At 37.6% G+C, this 23,978-nt stretch overlaps 2 protein-coding genes across 5 annotated transcripts in view; one reads left to right on the top strand and one right to left on the bottom strand.

Annotated features, from left to right (window-relative positions):
* The window catches only part of tesk2 (testis associated actin remodelling kinase 2), a 130,561-nt gene that overhangs the window by 15,586 nt on the left and 90,997 nt on the right, over nucleotides 1-23,978 (top strand). For 2 of the 4 annotated variants that reach the window (XM_028811254.2, XM_051933131.1), the window contains exons 2-3: nucleotides 16,073-16,213; nucleotides 18,927-19,309. In XM_028811254.2, the coding sequence (XP_028667087.2) occupies nucleotides 19,085-19,309 (225 nt within the window). In that variant the 5' untranslated portion in view covers nucleotides 16,073-16,213; nucleotides 18,927-19,084. Of the gene's footprint in view, nucleotides 1-16,072; nucleotides 16,214-18,926; nucleotides 19,310-23,978 lie in introns of those variants that run through there. The other 2 variants (XM_028811255.2, XM_028811258.2) reach the window with 2 other exon arrangements.
* LOC127529316 (tigger transposable element-derived protein 1-like) lies at nucleotides 4,737-6,410 on the bottom strand. Its single transcript, XM_051932431.1, has one exon. The coding sequence runs from the start codon at nucleotides 6,408-6,410 to the stop codon at nucleotides 4,737-4,739; it is 1,674 nt and encodes a 557-aa protein (XP_051788391.1).

Below are 23,978 nucleotides of genomic sequence, written 5' to 3'. Positions count from 1 at the left end.
ATACATTAAAACCATTTCTTTAATTGGCAATAAATGACTTCAGTGATGCATTTTAGACCAGGGACAACAGTAGTATACCCAACTACTGTTGCTATTATTTGTTAATCTTTGGAATAAAATAAATGGCCTACCACACACCCCCGGATATGGATTGCATATTACTAATGGTGTGCTACACAGGTATGTAAGTTGATTCTGCAATGAACCTTTTAGTAGCTGCCGCTTATTGCCTTAAGCAGTCACTGTTTTAGACTGCTGTTTATTAAGAGAGCTGTTGTAGATCAGCTAACACATTGAAAGTATACAAAGCTAGTTTTTTATGAGTCGGCAACCTCTTAAAAATGTAGTTGTGCATTTTTACAATTTGTGCTCATTTGGACAGGGCATTAATCAGTATTGATACTATTTTCACATGTACTGATGTCACAGTACTTGTCGTTTTGTATTCAATACCAGTACCATTACATTTTTTTGAGACCATACCTTTCAAAACCACAGCAAAACAACAAATGCCATTCAATGGATTTATTAAAGCGCTTCCTTTATTGAAGTAAACAATATTGTTGCCTTTTCTGTAAAACAGCATAATATATAAATATTAACAGTAGCAGCTGCTTTAAAATGCCGGCGTATCCATCAAGTATTTTACCCTATTTAACTAGTACTGGCATTCATAAATATCAAAATATAATGCAGGGCCTGAGTTTTTGTGTCAACAGAGCTGGGTATCTCTCCCAGTGTAACAACCAATGGAGAGTTTATATTCTTGGGGAGATAGTAGCGTTGGGTTTTTAAAGAATGAGCTACCTGATTTATCTTGTCATAGACACCTTTTAAATTTATTCTCTAATATTTTCTCTCCAGTAATTGACAAATACTGCTTAGAATTTATACTAAAAAATGAATACATTATTAAATCTGTGTTCTTGAACTAGTGAACTCCAAGATAATTCTGGATATTTCCATTTAAATAAACTCTTTAAAACTGGTTTTTGTAACGACATGCTTTTAAAGTCTGGTTTGTCAGAGAATCACTCTGTTAGGTTTGCAACATTTGCTATTGTAATTTTTGTATTTACTTTATTAGCTGGTTAAAAAGATATTAAAGAGTAATATTATACTGATATTTAAAATTAATTGAAATCTCAAATGTTACAAAGTCATGGTGCTTTATTTTTATAAATCTGCCCCCCCTTTTTAAAATTTTTTTTATAACATTTGTCCCAACTTTAAAACTGCCAGAGTGAAATCAAGCTTGTCAGTTTTGCATTACAACTTTGTCTCACTTAATGACAGAATTATGGTTCAAACTAGTGCACCGTTAGTTGAGTTTGATTTAATTAAGGGGGCAGGGATGTGACTCTGTGTCTGATGTAATTTTTGCCACCTGTCTGTATTTCTGCATTACATAGTGACGTGTCATGTATACCTGACTTGATGTAACCTACCCAAAGCTGACCTAACATTACCCTAATACATGAATTAAATAAATTAATAATACAGTAATAACAATGCATTCATTTTAATATTAATACTGTAATATGACTGCTTACAACCATGCTATTCGATTTCATTTATTGTATCTTCATGGAAACTCTGTCATTTAAACATGACGTCATTAGTCGAGATGTTGTTCACTGGGTCATGACCGTAATCCTTTATTTCAGACCTCTTGTTAAAATTTTGTTTTGCTGTTTTCTTATGTGAGTGATCAGACTTTGTTATTGCTTATGCTTCTGTTCAATTCTGGAATTAGAAAATTAACTGGACTGTTGTTAGCAGTATTCATTAAATTTGTAACTGTTAGGTAGCATTAGATTCTTCAGCCTACCATCCATATTACTAACCGAGAATGGTAAACCGGAAGGCACAGACGCAGGTCTCGGTAAACCGGAAGGCACAGACGCAGGTACACGGCGATGGACCCAGGAGACATAGTGCGCAGGCGCCTACAGCGCACGTCTCATAAACCGCAAGCGAAGTCTGATCCACCGCGAATGAAGGAGTTACGGCTCAAAAACAAAAGAGCTCAACTAACGTAAATAGGACATGAAGCAACAACGCGCCCATAGCTAACGATTAACGACACAGCCACACAGAAAAGAGGATTCTGCACTGCACCCCAGAGTCAAACGTAAGACACTATGGAGTCCACAAAGAGAGTACGGAAGGCGCGAGAAATTACGAAAGGCGCAGGCGCCTACAACGCGTTTCTGAACTAAACGTCCACACTACACAGCATGGTCCGGGTAATAAGAATAAACGAACTCTCCGTATTAAACGTACGCCATCCTCACACATCCAAACCATATAGCATATGTGAATCACATTACAGTGATGCATTATTAACAGTACAACCACAGACAACGCTCCGTATTAACAGTATGTGCTATTATCTGTATTACTAACGGTAGACAACGGATAACTAATGGAGTCACGGCCACGGCTCCGGCTCTGGCTCCAAAACGAAACTTTTCAACTAACGGACATACAGAAACGAGCCCGCCTGAATACAATTAATGAACACAGGCGCCTACAACGCGCCTCTCAAACAGCAGAGGCAATAGATACACGGCAAAGAAAGGAACGACAAACAGCCGCTAAACAATTCCGCCAATTAGCTGACAACGCATTTTGTAATGCGTCCACTATTAATGAACATTCATTAGGATTAATGAAAATCATTTGCTGTCATTGTCATTCACTTAACTTCCCTGAAGAAACAACTGGCAATACAACTAATGAGTTTACACGTTGTTGTCAAAGGGGTCAGGTTAGACTGCCTCCTTTAGATGAATAGATAGATAGATAGATAGATACTTTATTAATCCCAATGGGAAATTCACATTCTTCAGCAGCAGCATACTGATACAATAAATAATATTAAATTAAAGAATGATAATAATACAGGTGAAAAAACAGACAATAACTATGTATAATGTTAAATATTAACGTTTACCCCCCCGGTGGAATTAAAGAGTCACATAGTTTGGGGGAGGAACGATCTCCTCAATCTGTCCGTGGAGCAGGACAGTGACAGCAGTCTGTCACTGAAGCTGCTCTTCTGTCTGGAGATGACATTATTTAGTGGATGCAGTGGATTCTCCATAATTGATAGGAGCCTGCTGAGCGCCCTTCGCTCTGCCACAGATGTTAAAATGTCCAGCTCCATGCCAACAATAGAGCCTGCCTTCCTCACCAGTTTGTCCAGGCGTGAGGCGTCTTTCCTCTTAATGCTGCCTCCCCAGCACACCACTGCGTAGAAGAGGGCGCTTGCCACAACTGTTTGATAGAACATCTGCAGCATCTTATTGCAGATGTTGAAGGAAGCCAGCCTTCTAAGGAAGTATAACCGGCTTTGTCCTTTCTTGCACAGCGCATCAGTATTGGCAGTCCAGTCTAATTTATCATCCAGCTGCACTCCCAGATATTTATAGGTCTGCACCATCTGCACACAGTCACCTTTGATGATCACTGGGTCTATGAGGGGTCTGGGCTTCCTAAAATCCACCACCAGCTCCTTGGTTTTGCTGGTGTTCAGGTGTAGGTGGTTTGAGTCGGACCATTTAACAGAGTCATTGATTAGGTCCCTATACTCCTCCTCCAGCCCATTCCTGATACAGCCCACGATAGCAGTGTCATCAGCGAACTTTTGCACATGGCAGGACTCCGAGTTGTATTGGAAGTCCGATGTATATAGGCTGAACAGGACCGGAGAAAGTACAGTCCCCTGTGGCGCTCCTGTGTTGCTGACCACAATGTCAGACGTGCAGTTCCCAAGACGCACATACAGTAATACCTCGGATAACGACCACAATCCGTTCCGAAAAGTGGGTCGTTATCCGAAATGGTCGCTATCCGAAACAATTTTCTCCATAAGGAATAAAGGAAATAGAAATAATTGGTTCCTAGCCCCTGTTGACTCGCTAATATATGAAAGTTACAGGCTATATAGGTATGTTTTTTTAAATGGGAACAGTTATAATACAGTACAAATGATGTTAAATAAAAATAAAAACATTAAAGAAAGCATTTAAACATAAGAAAACATAGGAAAACTTATCGTTTTGACTGACATGTAGCATTGGTAGGCTTGGCTATGACCGACTGAAAATGCAGTGTGTAGGAACAAAATCATTATGAATAAACACATAACATAATTCTGTAACTAAAAACTAAAGAAATGACACTACAGCATGGAATAAAAAAAAAATGTGGAATCTTACCTTTCTAGTGAGGCGATTACGACAGCAAAGGGAGGGTCACGGCAGAGGAGGGAGGGTCACGGCAGAGGAGGGAGGGCATATGACAGATACGCTACGTATGGCAGAAAACAATAGCACTATGAATAAGCACATAACATAATTCTGTAAGTAAAAACTAAAGAAATGACACTACAGCATGGAATAAAAAAAAAATGTGGAATCTTACCTTTCTAGTGAGGCGATTACGACAGCAAAGGGAGGGTCACGGCAGAGGAGGGAGGGTCACGGCAGAGGAGGGAGGGCATATGACAGATACGCTACGTATGGCAGAAAACAATAGCACTGGGTAACTTTAATACGTAAACACATTTTACTGTTTACTGTACATAACTTTATTTTACGAAACTAATTTACAAAACACTTTTTTTTTATTTTTATGCTTTTTTTTTATGGAGGTGTGGGGAGGAAGGGGTGGAATTACTGCTTAGAGGGGGAATCCCCCTCCATGAGAACATCGGGGGATGTCCTCTGTCACTTTGAGGTTGAAGAAAAAAACTTATCCAGTGTCTGTTGCTTCTGCCTTTTTTGTAGCACTTTTCGATAATACGACATCACATTATCATTGAACATGTTCAGGCTCCTACTGCCTACCGCACTGTTTGGGAAAGATTTTTCTACAAACAATTGCAATTCCCCCCACTTAGCACACATTTCTTTAATCACTGAACTTGGGACTTCCTCCTTCCCTTCCTCTTCCCCCTCCGAAGACATATCCTCAGCCAAATTCTTTTCTTGCTCAGCCTGAAGGTGCTGCAACTCTTCAGTAGTGAGTTCATTACTGTGCTCCTCCACAAGTTCTTCAACATCGTTATTATCCACCTCCAACCCCATGCTTTGGCCCAGGGAAACAATTTCATCAACAATTTCTGGTTCGAATCCTTCAAAATCTCGCTCTGGAACACAGTCTGGCCAGAGTTTCCTCCATCCTGCATTCATATTACGGTAGGTCACTTGGTTCCATGCATTATCAATAAGATGAACACAATTCAAAATGTTGAAATGATTCTTCCAAAATTCCTTCAGAGTTAAGTTGGTATCGTTCGATATATCGAAGCACTTTCTGAATAAGGCTTTCGTGTACAATTTCTTGAAGTTTGAAATGACCTGTTGATCCATGGGCTGCAGCAAAGGGGTTGTGTTCGGTGGCAGATAACGAACTTGAATAAAGTCGAACTCTTCTTCTAAGTACTCGTCGATGTTTGGAGGATGTGCTGGAGCATTATCCAGCAGGAGAAGGCATTTGAGGGGAAGGTTGTTGTTCTCTAGGTATTCTTTCACAGCCGGGGCAAAAACTTCGGTCACCCACTCGACAAAAAATTGGCGGGTCACCCAAGCTTTAGAATTAGACCTCCACATAACAGGCAATTTCTGTTTTATTACATTATGCTTCTTAAATACTCTTGGATTGTCCGAATGGTAGACTAACAGCGGCTTCAGCTTAAAATCCCCACTGGCGTTACCGCACAATAGAAGAGTTAGCCTATCTTTCATAGGCTTGTGCCCTGGCAATGCTTTCTCTTCCTTCGTTATGTACGTTTTATTCGGCATCTTCTTCCAAAACAGGCCTGTTTCATCCGCATTAAATACCTGTTGCGGGACGTAACTTTCTTCTTCTATGATTTTTTTGATTTCTAGGATGAACTTCTCGGCCCCTGCTTTGTCGGAACTAGCTGCTTCCCCATGCCTTATGACGCTGTGGATGCCTGTTCTGTGCTTAAATTTTTCAAACCAGCCTCGACTGGCTTTGAAAACAAAATCACTCAAAGCACTTGTCTGTGGGGTTTTCTTCTTCAAATCTTCGTAGATTTGCAGCGCCTTCTCACTAATGAATGCCTCACTGATGCTAGCACCTTCTAACTGTTTTTCATTTATATACACAAGCAACAACTTTTCTACTTCGTCTATTATTTGAGGCCTTTGCTTTGTTATAATAGTCATTCCTTTTAACACATTAGCTTCTTTAACCTGCTCCTTTTTCTTTAAAATCGTCAAGATTGTCGACTTTGACTTGCCGTATTCTCTTGCGATATCCGACACACGCATGCCTCGTTCATACTTGGCAATAATTTCTTTTTTCAATTCAATTGTTGGCCGCTGCCTTATTACTGCACTGCTACCAGCTTTCTTAATCTTCTTTGGAGCCATGATTGAGGGCTATATATTATTAAATAAAGCAACAAAATCACTAAATAAGAAGGATGCACACCGATAAAGATAATGAACGTCTGTTCGTAACCGTGTCTCGAGCGCAAAGGAAGATGGGAAGCTGGCCGCTGTCCGCTGGTCGCGTGTGCGTCGCTATCCGAAATTTTGTTCGCTATCGGAGGCAAATTTTTAGTGAAATTATTGGTCGTTATCCGAATTGTTCGTTATCAAAGGCGTTCTCTAACCGAGGTTCTACTGTACTGAGGTCTGTCTTTAAGATAGTCCACGATCCATGCCACTAGATATGAATCTAATCCCATCTCTGTCAGCTTGTCCCTAAGGAGCAGAGGTTGGATTGTGTTGAAGGCGCTAGAGAAGTCTAGAAACATAATTCTTACAGCACCACTGCCTCTGTCCAAGTGAGAGAGGGATCGATGTAGCATATAGATGATGGCATCTTCCGCTCCCACCTTCTCCTGATATGCAAACTGCAGAGGGTCAAGGGCGTGTTGAACCTGTGGCCTAAGGTGGTGAAGCAGCAGCCTCTCCATGGTCTTCATCACATGTGATGTCAGAGCAACAGGCCGAAAGTCATTCAGCTCACTAGGACGTGATACCTTTGGGACTGGGGTGATACAAGATGTTTTCCAAAGCCTCGGGACTCTCCCCTGTTCCAGGCTCAGGTTGAAGATGCGCTGTAGAGGACCCCCCAGCTCCGATGCACAGATCTTCAGCAGTCGTGGCGATACTCCATCTGGACCCGCTGCTTTGCTGGCACGAAGTCTCCTCAGCTCTCTGCTTACTTGCGCTGTTGTAATTATGGGTGGGGATGTCTTTCCTATGCTGGTATCAGCAGAAGGATGTGTGGAGGGTGCAGTACTCCGAGGTGAGAGTGAGAGTGGGTTAGGGTGGTCAAACCTGTTAAAAAAGTTGTTCATTTGGTTTGCTCTCTTCACGTCTCTCTCAATGGTGGCACCCCGCTTCGAGCTGCAGCCAGTGATGATCTTCATCCCATCCCACACTTCCTTCATGCTGTTATTCTGCAACTTCTGCTCCAGCTTTCTCCTGTACTGCTCCTTCGCCGCCCTGAGTTGGACTCGGAGTTCCTTCTGCACGCGCTTGAGCTCATGCTGATCACCGTCTTTAAAAGCCCTTTTCTTCTGATTCAAAAGGCCCTTGATGTCACTTGTAATCCATGGCTTGTTGTTAGCATAGCAGCGTACTGTTCTTACTGGAACTACAATGTCCATACAGAAGTTGATGTAGTCAGTAGTGCAGTCAACAACTTCCTCAATGTTCTCACTATGAGATCCCTGCAGGATATCCCAGTCTGTAGTTCCAAAACATTCTTTCAGAGTATTCTCAGCCTCCGGAGTCCACTTCCTGAATGATCGTGTGGTTACAGGTAGGACTGTAACTTTTGGTTTATAGTGAGGCTGAAGCAGAACCAGGTTATGATCTGCTTTCCCAAGCGCAGGCAGCGGGGTGGCGCTGTATGCATCTTTAACGTTTGCATAAAGTAAATCAATAGTCTTATTTCCCCGGGTGTTACAGTGCACATACTGGGAGAATGCAGGTAATGTTTTGTCCAGCGTCACATGGTTAAAGTCTCCAGCGATTAGCACAAGCGCCTCAGGGTGCTGCGTTTGTAACTTAGCAACAGCGGAATGGATGATGTCACTCGCTGACTCCTCGTCTGCCCGAGGAGGAATGTATACAATAACAACAATGACATGTCCAAACTCTCTGGGCAAATAATAGGGACGTAAACTTACGGCCAACAGTTCGATATCCCTGCAGCAAGTGGAGATTTTGACGTTAACATGTCCAGAGTGACACCACCGTGTATTAACATAGAGAGCGAGTCCTCCTCCTTTGTGCTTACCACAGGTACTTGCATCTCTGTCCGCTCTAACTGTGCTAAACCCGGGTAGCTCCACGTTGGCATCTGGGATGGTGTTATTTAGCCAGGTTTCGCAAAAACACAACAAACTGCATTCTCTGTAGGTCCTTACATTTTTCACCAGCGCAGCCAGTTCGTCGATCTTATTTGAGATTGAGTTTACATTCCCCAGAATCACAGAAGGCACCGAAGGCTTGAAACGCCACTTTCTCGCAAGCCGCTTCTTTTTTAGCTTAGTGCCGGCTCTGCTGCCACGATACCGCCTTCTTACCTCGTCGGGTAAATATGGAACCACACCGGCACTGGCATTTGTTCTCAGCGCCCGAAGTTGAGTACTTGAATAGGCGAGTCTCGGCGTGTTAAAATCCATGCCCACGTTGTAAAAGTAAGTGTGTCCAGGGAAGGAATCCACATAAAATAAAGTAATAGGAGTGATCAATAAATAAACATAGAAAAATAAAAGTAGAAAAGTACACATACATATACAGTCATACACAGAGCTGCTGAAAAGGCTGCCACTCACGGCGGCGCCGAATATCCTGAATATCTACGGATGTTTCTAACTAGCAATGTACCCGAAGGTAAAAACTTTATGGACTGCATTAGATCCTACAATAGTTCATTTGCTTTTGCATCTGCCGGGGTAAATATCAGGCCACCAGCTGGCAATGGCCCATACTGCTTTCACGTATGTGGACAAATATTACATTGGATTGGAACAGTGCACCCTGAGCCAAATCACGAACGCAAATATGCACAGATCTACGTGTTAGATCCAGATGACGCAATCTATCAACGAATGAACCAATATATCTCATACATTCATCAATGTATTTCGGGTTACCCAACACCGGGGGTTGGCAAGCGAAGCCCCCTTGTTCAAACATAAGTGGTGTACTTTTCGCTTATGGGTTATACCAGGGGTAGGCAACGTCGGTCCTGGAGTGCCACAGTATGTGCAGGTTTTTGTTCCAACCCAGTTCCTTAATGAGAACTCAATTATTGCTGATGAAGCACATATTGCTTAAGTGACATTTTAATGCTTCATTTTAGTGGTCTCGCTTGTTAAGGTTCTCCAACCTTAATTGCTTATTTCAATCTTAAACTGCTGCATTCAGTGTTTTAATTGCTCCTTATTAGCAATAAGATGTAAAACAGGGGTAGGCAATGTCGGTCCTGGTGAGCCGCAGTGGCTACAGGTTTTCATTCAACCCAATTGCTTAATTACAAACCAATCATTGCCAATCTCAGACCTTATTTAATTTTATGGCTTGTTAGTCTGTGCAATGTAAGGCTTTTATATCGTAGATTTTTTTCCTTTCCAAGGATATCATCCAAATGATTTGAAGCCTAAAACAGATCATTTTCAGTCTGTCACATTTTTCTATTAAGTGTTTTATTAAATCAAACCGTGCATGATGAACACACACAGATGTAATTGGAAAAAAGCTAGCTGGAGAACTGCTGGCTGCTTTGTCTTTTACATCTTATTGCTAATAAGGAGCAATTAAAACACTGAATGCAGCAGTTTAAGATTGAAATAAGCAATTAAGGTTGGAGAACCTTAACAAGCGAGACCACTAAAATGAAGCATCAAAATGTCACTTAAGCAATATGTGCTTCATCAGCAATAATTGAGTTCTCGTTAAGGAACTGGGTTGGAACAAAAACCTGCACATACTGTGGCACTCCAGGACCGACGTTGCCTACCCCTGGGTTATACTAATGAACATTATTTTGCCTAAACGTATGACACAACAAACAGCGTTTGCAGATTTGTATTTAGCTTTGAATTATGCTGTTTTGCTTATCTGGCTGTGTGTTTTTGATGATGATGCGTTTCTGTTTACACAGTACATGTTGCATTAATAAGGAGAGGTGACTTGTCCTTCTAAGCATTGAAACACTAAATAAAAATTATTATGTTGGTATTAAAAATGAAGCAGCTTATGTCATCATTATTTAGACAAATAGGACTTTGTTTGAGTTGTGCCTCTGTGTTTACTGGGTAGAGCTGTTAGCTCTGACAATCATTCCATATCCCCATACTGCTATATGGGTAATTGTAGAAACATGTGAGATCCTCCCCCTTCCTTTCAAAAACCCAGACCTCAACCATGTACTGTTTATGACGATTAGAAAATTGACAGATGTGCTCGTTTACAATCAGAAAATGAATACAAGATCTCTGTTCATTTATTAGGAATGCATAAGACACTATTAAAAAGTGATTTTTTTTTTTTCATCGCCTCTTACAAATATGTGGCAAGTTAAACAATTATATGATTGGTAATGTTATTTTACTTTCAAAGCATGCACAAAACTGTTTGTGAACAAATTTGATAATGCAGTTAAAGTGGCAATAATGAGAGCAGCATGCTGAAATTTATGATCTGTTTTATTGTGTCGATTCTACCTGTTATTATTCTTAGTTTACTTTCACTGATATTATTTCATTGTGAAAGGGTGCTTTCAGTTTGTCAAGTAGGCTATTATGTTTCCAGTTGGTGAAGCTTGTTCAGTAATTTGCAAGCTATCCATAACAATGTAAACTTTTACATATAAGATGTATATTATCAGTTTTCTTATATTTGAATACATTATTGGGTCTGTAATATCTGGAAAAAAACATGGTAAGTGAGCTGCCTTCTAGAGCTGTGCCCTTTATTATCAACTTGCTCAATCCAGTGTGCCATATTTGTGTGTTCTCCTTTCTCCACACCAAATTAATGTTGCCCATGTATTTTGTTTTCCAAGTTGTATGAAAATATTACAGTGGGAATTTCATATGAATTTATATTAACATTTTTTAGCTAACAGAGTATACCATTTTTGATTCACATTTCACGTTTCAATTAATGTTTTCTGAATAGAATTTTAGAGTTACAACAACATGGGCATTTGCAGTGCAGCAATTTAGGAAAAGTCAAGAAAGGCATGGAGCATGACACGTACACTGAAATAAAGATTACTAACACAATGCCAATTGGTGTTGGCCGTGACAGTTCTAGTGTTACGTATTCTTTGATCCCCTAAGGTTATGTTTCTCAAATGTTATGACTTGATGACCGTATCTTTATCAAGGATTGAAAATCAATGTGAGATTTGAGTGTGTTTTGCTTACCATTGAAAAATGCCATGAGGCTTAACTTTATTTTATTTAACCAGTTGTTTATTAAATTTCAAAGGAAGGAAGAGAAACAAAGCAAAGGAGAACATTTATACTGTAGTACAAATTTGAAGAAAAAAAAAACACTCCTAGTGTATGATATTAGGGGATCTTTTGTGCAGCCCTCCATACCCTAAAATAACATGGGAAGGGGTAAAAGTAAAAAAAAAAAAAAATAGATTATTCTCAATGATGAACATAAGGGAGGGATAATCGCTCAGTTAATCTTGACAAATAAAGAAGCGGATGGAAACCTAAGCCATGTCTTCCTGTCTCTCTGGACCTGTGGAAAAATGTCTGTCTAGATTGTAGGGTGGCTCCACAACTTGTCCACCACACATCACTACCTTAGAACTTTCTTATCCAGCTGGTTCTTCCATCCTATTTCTCTCTCTCTCGTTTTTGGCGCTCTCTTCTTACTGGATGTTTGAATGCTTGCACTTGGTCTTCCCAACTCCTTTAGCACTTGCTTGTGTTGTGGGTTTGAACCTCACACTAGGGGTCACACACAAGAAAAACAAAAGTGTTGTGTATTTAGTTTGATTTTTTTTTTTTTTTTATGTTGAAACTTTTTTCACAATGTCTTGAAAATCATTTTCATTCAGTTTTCTTCTCACCCCAAACACAATAATGGGGGTATTGTGGAACTAAAACCTTTTTTGTCAACTGTGCTGTATATTTAAGGTCGAAACCAACTCTGAATGGAAATGCAACCCTTTACAAACCACACTACTAGGCTTGCTCTCCCTCTCCCTGGGCCATTTAGTTTGCTAGTCAATCAACATGTGCACCATTGGACTAGAAGGACAAAAATACAATTTCCTTAAGCAAATTAAATTGAAAATGTAGTCTCTATCTCTCTCTCTCTCTCTCTCTCTCTCTCTCTCATGAACCAGATTCCAAATTGTGTGAGGCTTCAATATCTATAATTAGTGCAGTATCTTTCAAGTATTATTGCTGTATCTTTTTTTTTTTTTTGTTTAAATTGCTGTAGTGTTTATAAATAGTGAATTTGAATGTTCGGTGTAAAAGTTCACTTAAAGAACCCATGTGTTAGCCAACATGGACTTTTTGCTTTGTGACAGAATAATTTCAAATTACAACTGAAAAGTTTCTGATTATATTTCTACAGTAGATCCAGTAATATACTTTGTTTTTTACACTTCAAATATCCCATATAATCTAGGCTGTGGAAGTGCACAGGGGCTTCTGTGATGCCACCCCAAGCATTGTGGCTTTTTTCGTTTATCTCTTCCGAGGAGTTTATTTATGTCAACATTCCTACAAAAGATGCTCCAGAATCAAAGCAGTTTCTGCCTTTTGCACTAATAAATGAATCTACCTCGCCCATCATGCAATCTTTAAACTAAATCCATTGAGACATGCAAGTATAAATCAAAAATTTGTATGTGAGATTTCGTTAACAGAAGGAGTAATAGAATTGCATGTATTTGCATATATGGCCCAGTAATTACTCTTTAAACCGCCTAAAAAAATGGTGTTTTGTAAAGCTGATATCACATAATATGACATCTAGTCAGAGGCGATTTCACACTTGACAACCAGAGTTTCTGGTCTCATCGCCTGAACATGTCATATTATAAATGCTCCAACTAGGTGTTTTTTAAGAACACTACTCATCACTGATTTCATATTACTAGAATTGGCCAATTCCAATGTTGATTCTTATTTGTCATCTTCCTTTTATCTTTTTTTTTTCTTTTGACCCTCCATGTAGAAGCCTTTTATTTATATTAAAGTGGGATTTAAGTAAAATGCTGACTGCCGAATTCTAATATCATTTTTGAATATTTGTAAAGTCATGCATTATTATTATTGTCCCTTTTATATTTTTCCTAAAGGCAAAAACATTGGAGTGGAGCAACTAAGCATTTCACTACATATTGAACTGTTTGTTTAATTTGTGTGTGACAAATACAATTGGATTTGATTGAATAAAATATGTACAAAAATATTTATCCATACTACACATGCCAAAAAAGAAAATAAAAATTTGTGTTATAAGCTACAATTCTAATAAAATGTTAATGTTTATCAAGAAGGCCCAAGGCTAACATACTTAAGCTATTCACACATAAAATCTGCACATTTGGTTCTTAAGCTAACATGCCTATTGTATACTAAGCAGCGAGTGCAAATTCTTCATTATTTTTGTGTTTAATTAAAAATTGGGAGCTGCTAATCTAAACATAAGCTCACTTACTGACCACACTTAGACGGGAGAGTGTCTGTTGTAATTACAGGACCAAATGGAAAGCTCTGAACTAATCTGTTTTAATTTCTCCTAAAGAAACCTCTTTTTTCTCGTACTATGCCATTCCTGTCCATGCACAGGATGACTCCTCATATTCCTTTACCTTATTATGCCACTTTCTTTAGTATAAAAGCCAATGTTTCTGTTTCATTCTCCCCTAAAGTCTGACTATCGGATCTCTGTTTATGAGAAGTTTGGCAGCAAAATGACATGTGCGATTCCTCAAGTACTGTAATATTTTATGTAAAGGAGCACTGCAACTAATTTACCATTAAACTTAGAAAAGTAGATAAAAAAAAAGATTTTGAGATTGTCTAATTTAAATATAGTCCTTATTACATGATTTGAAATTGCAAGGTATATCAAATTACAGAACTTTGTAATGGCTTTTCAGCAATGTTGCACATTTCCAAAGCATTGCAAGTTCACTTCTTTTTCTGACAGCCAGTATAGCTGGCACATGTGAAAAATGTATATATTTTCTTTTTTATATGGCTGTCATAAACAATTTATTTTGCAAATGATTAGTCTATCAACTCTTGAATAGATTGGTTTAATGACTAATTTTGACCAAATAATTCAAGTAGCCTTATAATCCTTATAATGTTTGCAGTAAAGTCTAAATTTTTAATCATTCTGTGTAATATACAGTATATGTAATATTTCAAAACATCATGATATGAAAAAAAACATAACTATAATAACTCAACCAAAAAAACCAACGACAACTTTAACCATGAAATATTATAGTCAAAAAAAGCCTAAAAAAAAAATTGAGAATTTTGATTAATAAAGAACTGCTTAACATAACGTGATGTCAGCAGTGCTGCTTGAAGCAAGACCAACTAAAAAGAGTTTGGGGTTATTTTAGACTTCAGTGTTACAATGGATACACTGTAATGCTCATTTTACATTTTTTTTTAATCTATCTTAAATTAGATGCTATTGGTAGACATCATAAATATACAGTAACTGCTAGGCATATTTGGCATAAAGCAGCTTAATATTTGTAATGTATAAATCATACAAATTGAAATCATATTTTCTGTGTCTCTTGAAGAGAACACTGAGGTAAAACCAATATTCTGTACTTTGACAGCCACAAAGCATTAAATGAAAATTAAACTTTTCATTAACAGTTACTTTTTGGACTGTTAACTTTGGTACAGATTTGTACTTTGTTCTGAAGGGTGCAATGTCTGCACCGAGAGCATCTATTTTTAAATTCTCATCGCTTGTTATTGCCATCGTCACATTTATTATTTATTAAAACAGTGATGAGCAGGGCTGACAATGAGTGTAAATATGTTCATTCATTTTAATTCTTGATATTTTTCGGCAAGTTTTCACTTTTTCAAAAATAATACACTAGATTTTTTTAATTAGTAGCTTACCCCAAGCAATAAGTGTACATTAATAATCCATCAAAAATCCTGTGCAACACAAAAATGAGTTCACTCCGAACAGGTCTGCTAAAAAAAAAAAAAAAAAAAAAAGTAGTCTTTCTAATTTTTTCCAACATAGGAGGTGAAGTGGGAGAAAACCATCACACTGAAGAACACGTTAGGCGGCATTCAGTATATCTCTTCCAGGGCAGTCCTTTCCAGTGAGATGAGGCAGCAGAATGGTCATCCGGTTGTCTGTGTTTGATTTAAGAGAGAATATGGGAAGAACTGGGATTTCTGAACTCTCTTCTTACCATATGGGACAATACAGATATGTACTGCATATACTATATATCCATTGTCAGACAGCTAAGTTAGTATAATGAGTTATGGTGTTGTGTTGGTTACTATACTTATGCATTCATTGTCTTCATTTGCATGTACAGTATTGAGCTAATGCTGTTGTGGAAGACCAACTCTTTTTTTTACACATTTAACATCTATTTTCAATGATTTTTGGGTAAAACAGAAAATAGACGTTTGCCTTACATTTTTAGAAACCTTATTCTGATAAATATCATGCAGCTGCCTCCATGATTAGCCTACACAAAAATAGCAAAGCGTTCTTGTATGATGTCATGCAATTTGGGGGGGGGGGGGGAACAGGGATAACTAGTTAATTAAGAAGATATTTTTCAAACAAATTTGTTGAGACAGCTGAGTTTTTGTTGAGATACTTTGAACAGATTGCGCTGAGAACTTTTTTTGAATTCTCCCATAATTGACATTGGTGAATTTGTTTTACTATGTCTATCTTAAAGTGGAGAAACTTTCTGTGCTACTTCAACTACGAATTAGTTTACTGTTTCAATCTTAACATTGATAGCAGTTAAGTCAAGTTGTATATTGTCTCTTTTCTACCCCCACTAGCTACTACTGATGGCAAACAGATCCCCAGTACAAGATAATGAAACGCCAGCAGTCTGCGAGCGCGGGTAGGCAGTCCTCCATCGGCAAGTCCAGCTGGGCGCACATGGAAATATCTGCATGCATCTCACTCCACCCAAACTGGTAAGCTTAAATGATCTTACCAGCTGTAAAAGAGTAAATCGCAATCAAACAAACAGTTTTCTAGAAATGAAAGAAGTTTAAGCCGTTGTATACAGGGCAAGTCAACATTTGCTCCGCTTTTGTTTTACATTAAATCATCCTTTATCTCCATTGTGCCTTGAACATGGGAAAGGCGCTATATAAATAAAATGTGTTATTATTATTGTCTGCAGATTATAATGATTCACCGTAATTTACTAGAGTGAGCAGTCATCTAGGTTAATTATCTAAAATCTTTATTATCTAATTATCTATTTAATTATCTTATTATCTCAAAATGTTTTAACAGGCTGCCCATGAGGTAAAACATTGCTCTGCCGAAACAAGCATCCTCACAAAAATCCAAAGGAGGCACATCATACCACAGCAGCAATATACATATAGTGTTTTCAAAATTCAGACAGGGAAAGCTTGATCAAAAACTGGTGTTAAGTTTGAGCAACATTGCGAGGATGTCAAAAAAGCAGATGAAAACAGACAGTGTGTGCAATTTGTTTGTTTCCACCTTATGCACTGTGTGGAATCAAATGTGTTTATATGTGACAATGTTTTCTTTTTTTTTTTGTACCATGATCGCTTACTGATGATAAATTAAAGCAGGCATTAAACAAGTCAGGATGGAATTCATGCATGGGCATACATGAAAAACAAGTGACAAGGACTTTGAAAATCTGTTCACCCTATAATTTACCAGCAGAGTGCTACTTTGACCTGATGTCCATAATGGACCCACTATGGTTTCCATATTGGACAAAGATTGCAGTGACAAGGCTTATCATCACCTGGACACTGTGAGGATTATGTATTTTGATTTCTCCAGTACCTTCAATAAAATTCAGCAATCTCTGTTAAGTGGTAAACTCTGGTATATGCAGGTGGATGCCTATGGTTTCCTAGATAATGGACTGTCTGCCTGTCGGACCGAAGTTGGTGAGACTTAAGGACTGTGTTTCTGATACAAACATGAATAACACTGGATCACCACAAGGAACTGTCCTCTCTAGTTTTCTATTTACTCTGTATACCTCTGACTAAATATATCATAACACGTCATATCACGTACAGAAATTTTCAGATGACTCATAAAATTCTGACTGCCAAGTTAGAAGTTTTTGTTTTTTTTTTAATTTTCTTACTTTTAGTCATTTTGGTGTGTGTTCAGACTGTACCCTCTGTCAGTCTATCTAACTATATCATTTCTGTAACAAGCCAAAAGTCCCCACGGCGACAAATAAAGTTCTATCTATCTATCTCGGTTAGTTGCTACAATAAACTTGCCTTTAACTTATGTTATTCCCTGCATTTGCCATAACTAAATACCTTTATCAAGTCACATTTCTTGAAGACTACTACATTCACACATCCTCAAGCATAGAAGGATTTAATTATAGTATTTTTTTTTTAGTTTAATTGCCAATTGCAAATGGTCACTGTGTGTAAATCTGGGGTGTGTGCGAGCAAGAGTGATGGACTAGAGTCTTGTCCAGCCTTTTGTCCAATCCTGATGGGGATAGTCTTTGGCTCCTGAAACCCGCAAATGAATTGAGAAGATTCAAGCTCCTACCTACTGAACTCAGTCCGTTGAGGACTATGGTTCCTGCAGTGCTTGAATGTACTTGAGTGTTATGCCAAGAGTACATTTTCTAACTTGTTCCTTTTTAACATGGTACATAAAATGCAACATCAAACAAATGAGCCTCCCTTCTGTTTGTTGTGCTTTTTATTAATCCTTGTAGATGCATTTTATGCATTGTACTTTCAGATGAGCACTCCTTGGTTGTCAGCTGTTGCATGCATACAAGATCATCTCTACAACTTAAAACATTTGATTTTGTTGGACTGAGTCACACACTGGTGGGACTGAGTTGCTGGTTATGTCAAAATACATGGCTGCCTTCGACTTGCTAAGATATTATGTAAATGAAGTCTTCCACTGAAATTCTCTGGGAAAGTTGTATAATGTGAAATAGCCTTAAGACAGAAAACCTTTAGCTGAATCTGAAATGTGGTTCAGGTGTATTTCTTTTCCCAATTTGGAAAATAAAGTACACCTGAAAGAAAACTGTTTTTGTATTTCAGATTGCACGATAATATTTTAGTACTGTGCTTCATTTTTTTTTTTATGAGGAGTTTGTGTTTTCTCTGTCTTTTTGTATGAGCATTGTCCTGCTGTTCTTGAGTCCTTCTATAGTCTATAAGCACTATCACAATAGTTCATGTCCCTAAGTTTTGCAGGAAGTATATTTTTTTATTCTGAGATTTGTATTGGATGATTGAACACTAAACAGTTTTCAGTGTATAGGTAAGGTGAGAAAGAAACCGGTTTTAGTCTTGCAATAATTCAATTTTGTAATTGACTAAAACCCTATTAAGTGCTCCTGACCAGTGCTCCAGATGAGTATTCTTAGATTAAAATACTATAAATGAATTTTTGCTTGAAATACACCTTACTTTTATTGGCATGTCACTGTTTTAAGTTAGGAATCTAAGAATTTACTAGAAAAATTTTCCTGTTTTATGTATGCAATAATTACTGAAATTTGTCAACTTTTTTTAAACATTAAAAAATGCATGCTGTTTATACAATGCTTGTTTTTGGAATTCTATTTACTTTTTACGGCCCGGTATTTATTCTCCATTACTTAATTTAGTATTCTCTATTTTTTCTCTTTAGAATTTTGCTGAAGAGTTTGAGGGGACCTAAAGATTACAAAAATGTGAAACTTCACCCCCATCCATCATTTATGCTGGTTTTTTGTAACCTCCACCAGGTTGTATTTTGTTTTATTTGAGGAGGGGACAAATACCATCTTAGACAGTTGGAACTTTGCAATGGATCGAAACAAAAGGAACTCAATTGCAGGATTCCCTCCTTCTAGGCCAGATTGGTTTGAGGATCTTGATGGTGGAGGTGTAACAGACAGTGCTAGCTCACAAGTGGGCCGGGTTTGCACCTCTTCTTACAGGGCCCTCATTAGTGCATTTTCTCGACTAACACGTCTGGATGATTTCTTCTGTGAAAAGATTGGGAGTGGCTTCTTCTCTGACGTGTATAAGGTTAGTGTTTTTTTTTTTTTTGTTTTTTTTTTGTTATAAAGTATATTTTATCTAAGTATTTCATTGCATGTATAACATGTTTTCAAAGTAGGTAAGATAGTACTGCTCTTCGGAATAAAAATGCTTACATAATATTTGGCATGCTTCTTTTTTCTTTTCATTAAAAATAGCTTTTTTTTGGTTTTGCTTTTTTCCTCCTAAAATATTTTACTTCAAATTTGAAATTGTGTCTGTTTTGATGTTATACACTTATCTAAGAAATTACCCAGTGTCCTTGTGTTTAAGGACCAGAAGGTGAAGATTATCGGAGAGTTGCTGAATGCCCAATGTGTAAGCCAGACATGAAGAGTCAAAAGTGTAAACGTAGAGTAACCTTTTGCTCACCGTCCTTTCACTCTGCCTTTGCTTATTGTACTTGGCCATTCCTTTTATGATAGATAATTTGTCCTTCGGAATTTCAGTATTCAAAGCGCTATCCACACAGGGAGAAACCGGGAAGCGAACCCAAAATCTTCCACAGTCTCCTTACTGCAAAACAGCAGCACTACCATTGCGCTACAAGGCAGTTAAAGAATGCATCGGCCTCGATTTTGTTTTCACTTCTGTTTACAGTGATCGGATCGTAGCGTGCATTGTTGCAATGTTACTTTTCTTGGTGGCTTATTACATTACGGATGTTTCACATGTTAATTTTTTTCCCTGTGCTTAAAAGACATTAAAAAAGTGTTTCTCAACTGTGACTCCGGAACAACTCAGTACACAAGCTATATTAAGCGTCAACACCTTAATGAACAAGTGCTGAAACTTATCCCTACCGACGAAGTAACTTTCACCAGCGTGGCCTCCATCGTCACAGACGATCCTGCTTTCAGTCACGGACAATTGTATGTTGCTCTCTCCAGAGGTCCATCTTTTCATTCACTCACAGTGGTATCCACAAACCCACCCCATTTGGACAACTGTGTTGTTCAGCAAGTGTTCACCCATCAATACATAATTATGCGGCGTATGTTACGCCGCGGGTTGGCTAGTTAAAGGATATACAGGGAGTCTTGTAATTATCCTCCGTACATTCCTGCCATTGGAAAGATAATCTTATTCTGAATTTAACTAACTGACAAATTGTTTATGTTGTGCTTTTCTAACATACTCAAAAATGCTTCACACTTCAACCACTACCAATATGTAGGATCCACCACGATGATGTTACAACAGCTATTCTTGCACCAGTATGCTAATCATACATTAGTTATTAGGTGGTGAAGTAGTCCAAATGTACTGTATAGTTTGCCAATGGGGATTAGGGAGCCAGAATAACTAGGCTATGGTAACCATTTAGCCAGATCACCAGGAAGCACCCTAATCTTTTTGAAAGATAACCAGGGATATTTTATGACCACAGAAAGTTGAAATCTCGACTTTACATTTCAAAGAACAGTGACAATTTTTACAGCACTGTTTCCCCGTCACTGAACTGGGGCATTGGGATCCGCACATAGACCACAAAGTAAGGGCCCCCTAATGGCTACACCTAGACCTCTTTCATCAGAAACCCAAGCTTTTCCTGGATGGAATCCCATTCAAGTACTGCGCGGGGCAAACATGGTTAACTTCAGGTTGATTGTCTATTCTGAAGTGCAGGTGGTATGGCTATTGGTATTAATTTGTGATTATAAATGACATTCACAACACAGTTTGTTTTTCCTTAAATAAATAAAAATAATGATGTTAGGGAAGACTCTCCTGACAGTTTTCTTGTTGAAGTAACAGCTTGTACCAAGTTATCCTTAAGGTTAGAGTAGTATGCAAAACTTTAGGGCTTTGGGTTGGACTGGTGGTAAGTAGTTCTGCTTCATTTCTTGACACTTGTTATGGGGGTTGGTTTACAACCATTAATTATGGTGAATGAGGAAAAAAAACATATGTAGATCCATATTCAAAATAATAAATGCAATGCACTGTAACATGTCATGTTAATTATTTGCATTGACAGTTTTCCAGGCTCTAAGTATGCTAACCTACATTTATCAAAGTTCTAGCTCAGTAGTTTTAGTTAATGAACGGTACGATTTCCTGCTTATGTTAACAATTTTTGTTTCTCATAAAAAGTGAGACTTCCTTCTGAAATGTATCATACATTGATTTTGCCAAATTATGCCATTAAAATGGGAGAGCAACTACAGTTCTGTGAAAGGCAAAGAATAGGAGGTACACCTTTAAATACTTTGCTATTTTAAATGTAAATATTTAGACTGTAACACATTGTACTGTGGTACTTTGGTGTTATCCTCAAGTGAAATGTTATTTTAATCTTTAAAGATGAGTTCGGTATTTTTCAAGTCAAAGTTATTTCTTAATTATCATGGTATGTATTAATTTGACAGATAAAACTAAAAGTGAAGAATTTTGTATACAATTGAAAAAATTCCTAGCCTAGTCTCACTTTTTAAAAATGTGAGTGAAGGGGCCCAAGTTTAAGCTTGAAAATGTATGTTTTGAAACATTCCAGAAAATGCCTACTTTTGAAGCAACATGTGTTTCAGTTTAAGAAAACATGCTTTGTGTTTATAAGGTATGGTTGTTACAACATATCTAAACTGAAAATTATTAATTTTATCACAGATTCTTAGTACAGTTTTCTTGAGGTAGTGATTGATTTCTGATCACTTGTCTGCTCGCAATGTTGGTGATGAGTGGAGTTTTGACATCTTTCACAAGCACATACACAATGTACCAAATTTCAGAAGCTTCTGGCTGTATATCCGAGTGTCTGATATAGTGGCAGAGCTATCAGTATGCCCTGAAATTGTCTCTGTTGAGTGTTTACTTACGCCATGTGTACTCAAATGATGTTTTTTTTTTGGTTATGCCGGCAAACATACTGAATTACATACAGTCATAGTGGATTAACATCAAAGGCGTACACAAATCTTATTTTTTTCCCCTAATCAGCACCTTCTTTTTGTTTGTTACATTGTGTATTCTTTTACGTAACCTACAGAGCGATTAATGCCAGATTGGCAGCATGATCTGTACTCATTTAGTGTGCATATATGTATTTTATTGTACAATTAACAATAAATCTTAACTGATTACACAGTATTTTTTTTTTGTTTTTTTTAAAAGGTTTAAAATTTGAAAGGGCATAGGCAGCTGTTCACAGTGTCAGCCAACATTCAGTATTTCACATTTTCTATGCTGTGTCTTGTCCTCCCATAAAAGAAAAAACATAAAAATGGCAGATTATGCGATAGAGCCAAGGCACCCCATGTTTTTAAGTGAGTTAGTGTAATTAGTAGGTTTCATGTTTCTTCCTGGTAAACATTTCTTGAAGCCCCATCATATGATCAGGTAGCAATAGGAATTTTAAATGAACTTTTAACTATTTTTATTACATGCAATGAAAGGAGTGATCATTTGACATTTTTCAGTGATTATTATCAAGTTGTTTACAAAACAAAGGAAGCAGTTCACATCTAGGCATCAGTTTTCTATTATATCAATAATGGCTCTTGAAGATGACTTTTCAAAGTGAAACCATACACCTGGGTCTGAAATGTTCCAACAGAGGTAGATGATCAGCAAGGTTAAGCTTTTAAAATAGCTGAATCTGATGAGAATGTGTTTATCTTTTTACTTCCTAAAAAAAACAAAAAAATGGAGATGCTGTTTTTGCAATAGGTGTGCAATCTTAAGATTGGCATTTGCCTTGAAAAATTGACGTATTTGGTAAGTTTTACAGCTTTTGTTTTCACATATGGACCTTGGTTCCTTCATCTCCATTTTAGAACACAACAACAAGCTGGGCATTTTTTAAAATTTACACAAACGTTTCACTTTAGAATGCAATTTTTCATGTGGCAAATTAATATATACCATGATTGTAAAGAAGTAACTTAAATATTGAACATATCCTTTAAGGTGTTGTCGAAAAGTAGTATCTAATAAATATTGGTTTAAAAACTCTTGATTAATTTTTTTAAAGCAACCATCTGGTGAAGGTTTGTTGTAATGATAAAGAAAAAGGTAATTTACAATGATGTTAGCCAAAAATGAATTGCCTATTTTTCTTAATTGTACCTCCATAATATTAAGAGTCTTTCCTCTACAACAAGAATTTAGTTTTTATCAGTCACTGCATTAAGCTATTAGGCATCAACTGTTGGTGGAGCTAGTGATTATGTAACCTCTGTGGCTTGTAATTGTTTATGTTCTTCTATAGTGTTTTATGTGAAAAGGATTAATTGTGAAAAAGTTTATAAACTGTCTCGTAAACTATTATATTTAATAAGCCTCATTACTTTTCATAATTTTATATTTATTTTACATTTACACATTTTACTTTTATTTTTCTTGCTTGTGCAGTGTAGTGATGATAGTACAATATCAGCAACAGACAGACAGTGCAGCAACATATATAGTAGACACCCACGAAGTCGTGGTTCAGAGTTCATGGCCTCAGTCATTCGTGGATTTTTCCTTAGAACCTATCTAATAATTGTTAGCGGAAACCGTAAATATCCTCCGCAATTTTTATGGCTTTTATTCTGGCAATACTGCACTGTAGTGAGAACAGGAAGCAAATGTAGAGGAAAACGTGGCTTGGGATGGTGAAAGTAGCCAATAGAGTTTGAAACTGCAACTCCCAGCAGTCCCTGCAGTCGCTGTG

Source organism: Erpetoichthys calabaricus, chromosome 10, assembly GCF_900747795.2.
Source record: "Erpetoichthys calabaricus chromosome 10, fErpCal1.3, whole genome shotgun sequence".
Classification (NCBI taxonomy): Eukaryota; Metazoa; Chordata; class Cladistia; order Polypteriformes; family Polypteridae; genus Erpetoichthys; species Erpetoichthys calabaricus.
The sequence above is the reverse complement of the archived record's forward strand: the minus strand, read 5'-3'. Positions and strand labels throughout refer to the sequence as shown.

What these genes read in the sequence shown, in the direction of transcription:
- LOC127529316 (XM_051932431.1), bottom strand. Translation starts at nt 6,410, where the DNA reads ATGGCTCCAAAGAAGATTAAGAAAGCTGGTAGCAGTGCAGTAATAAGG.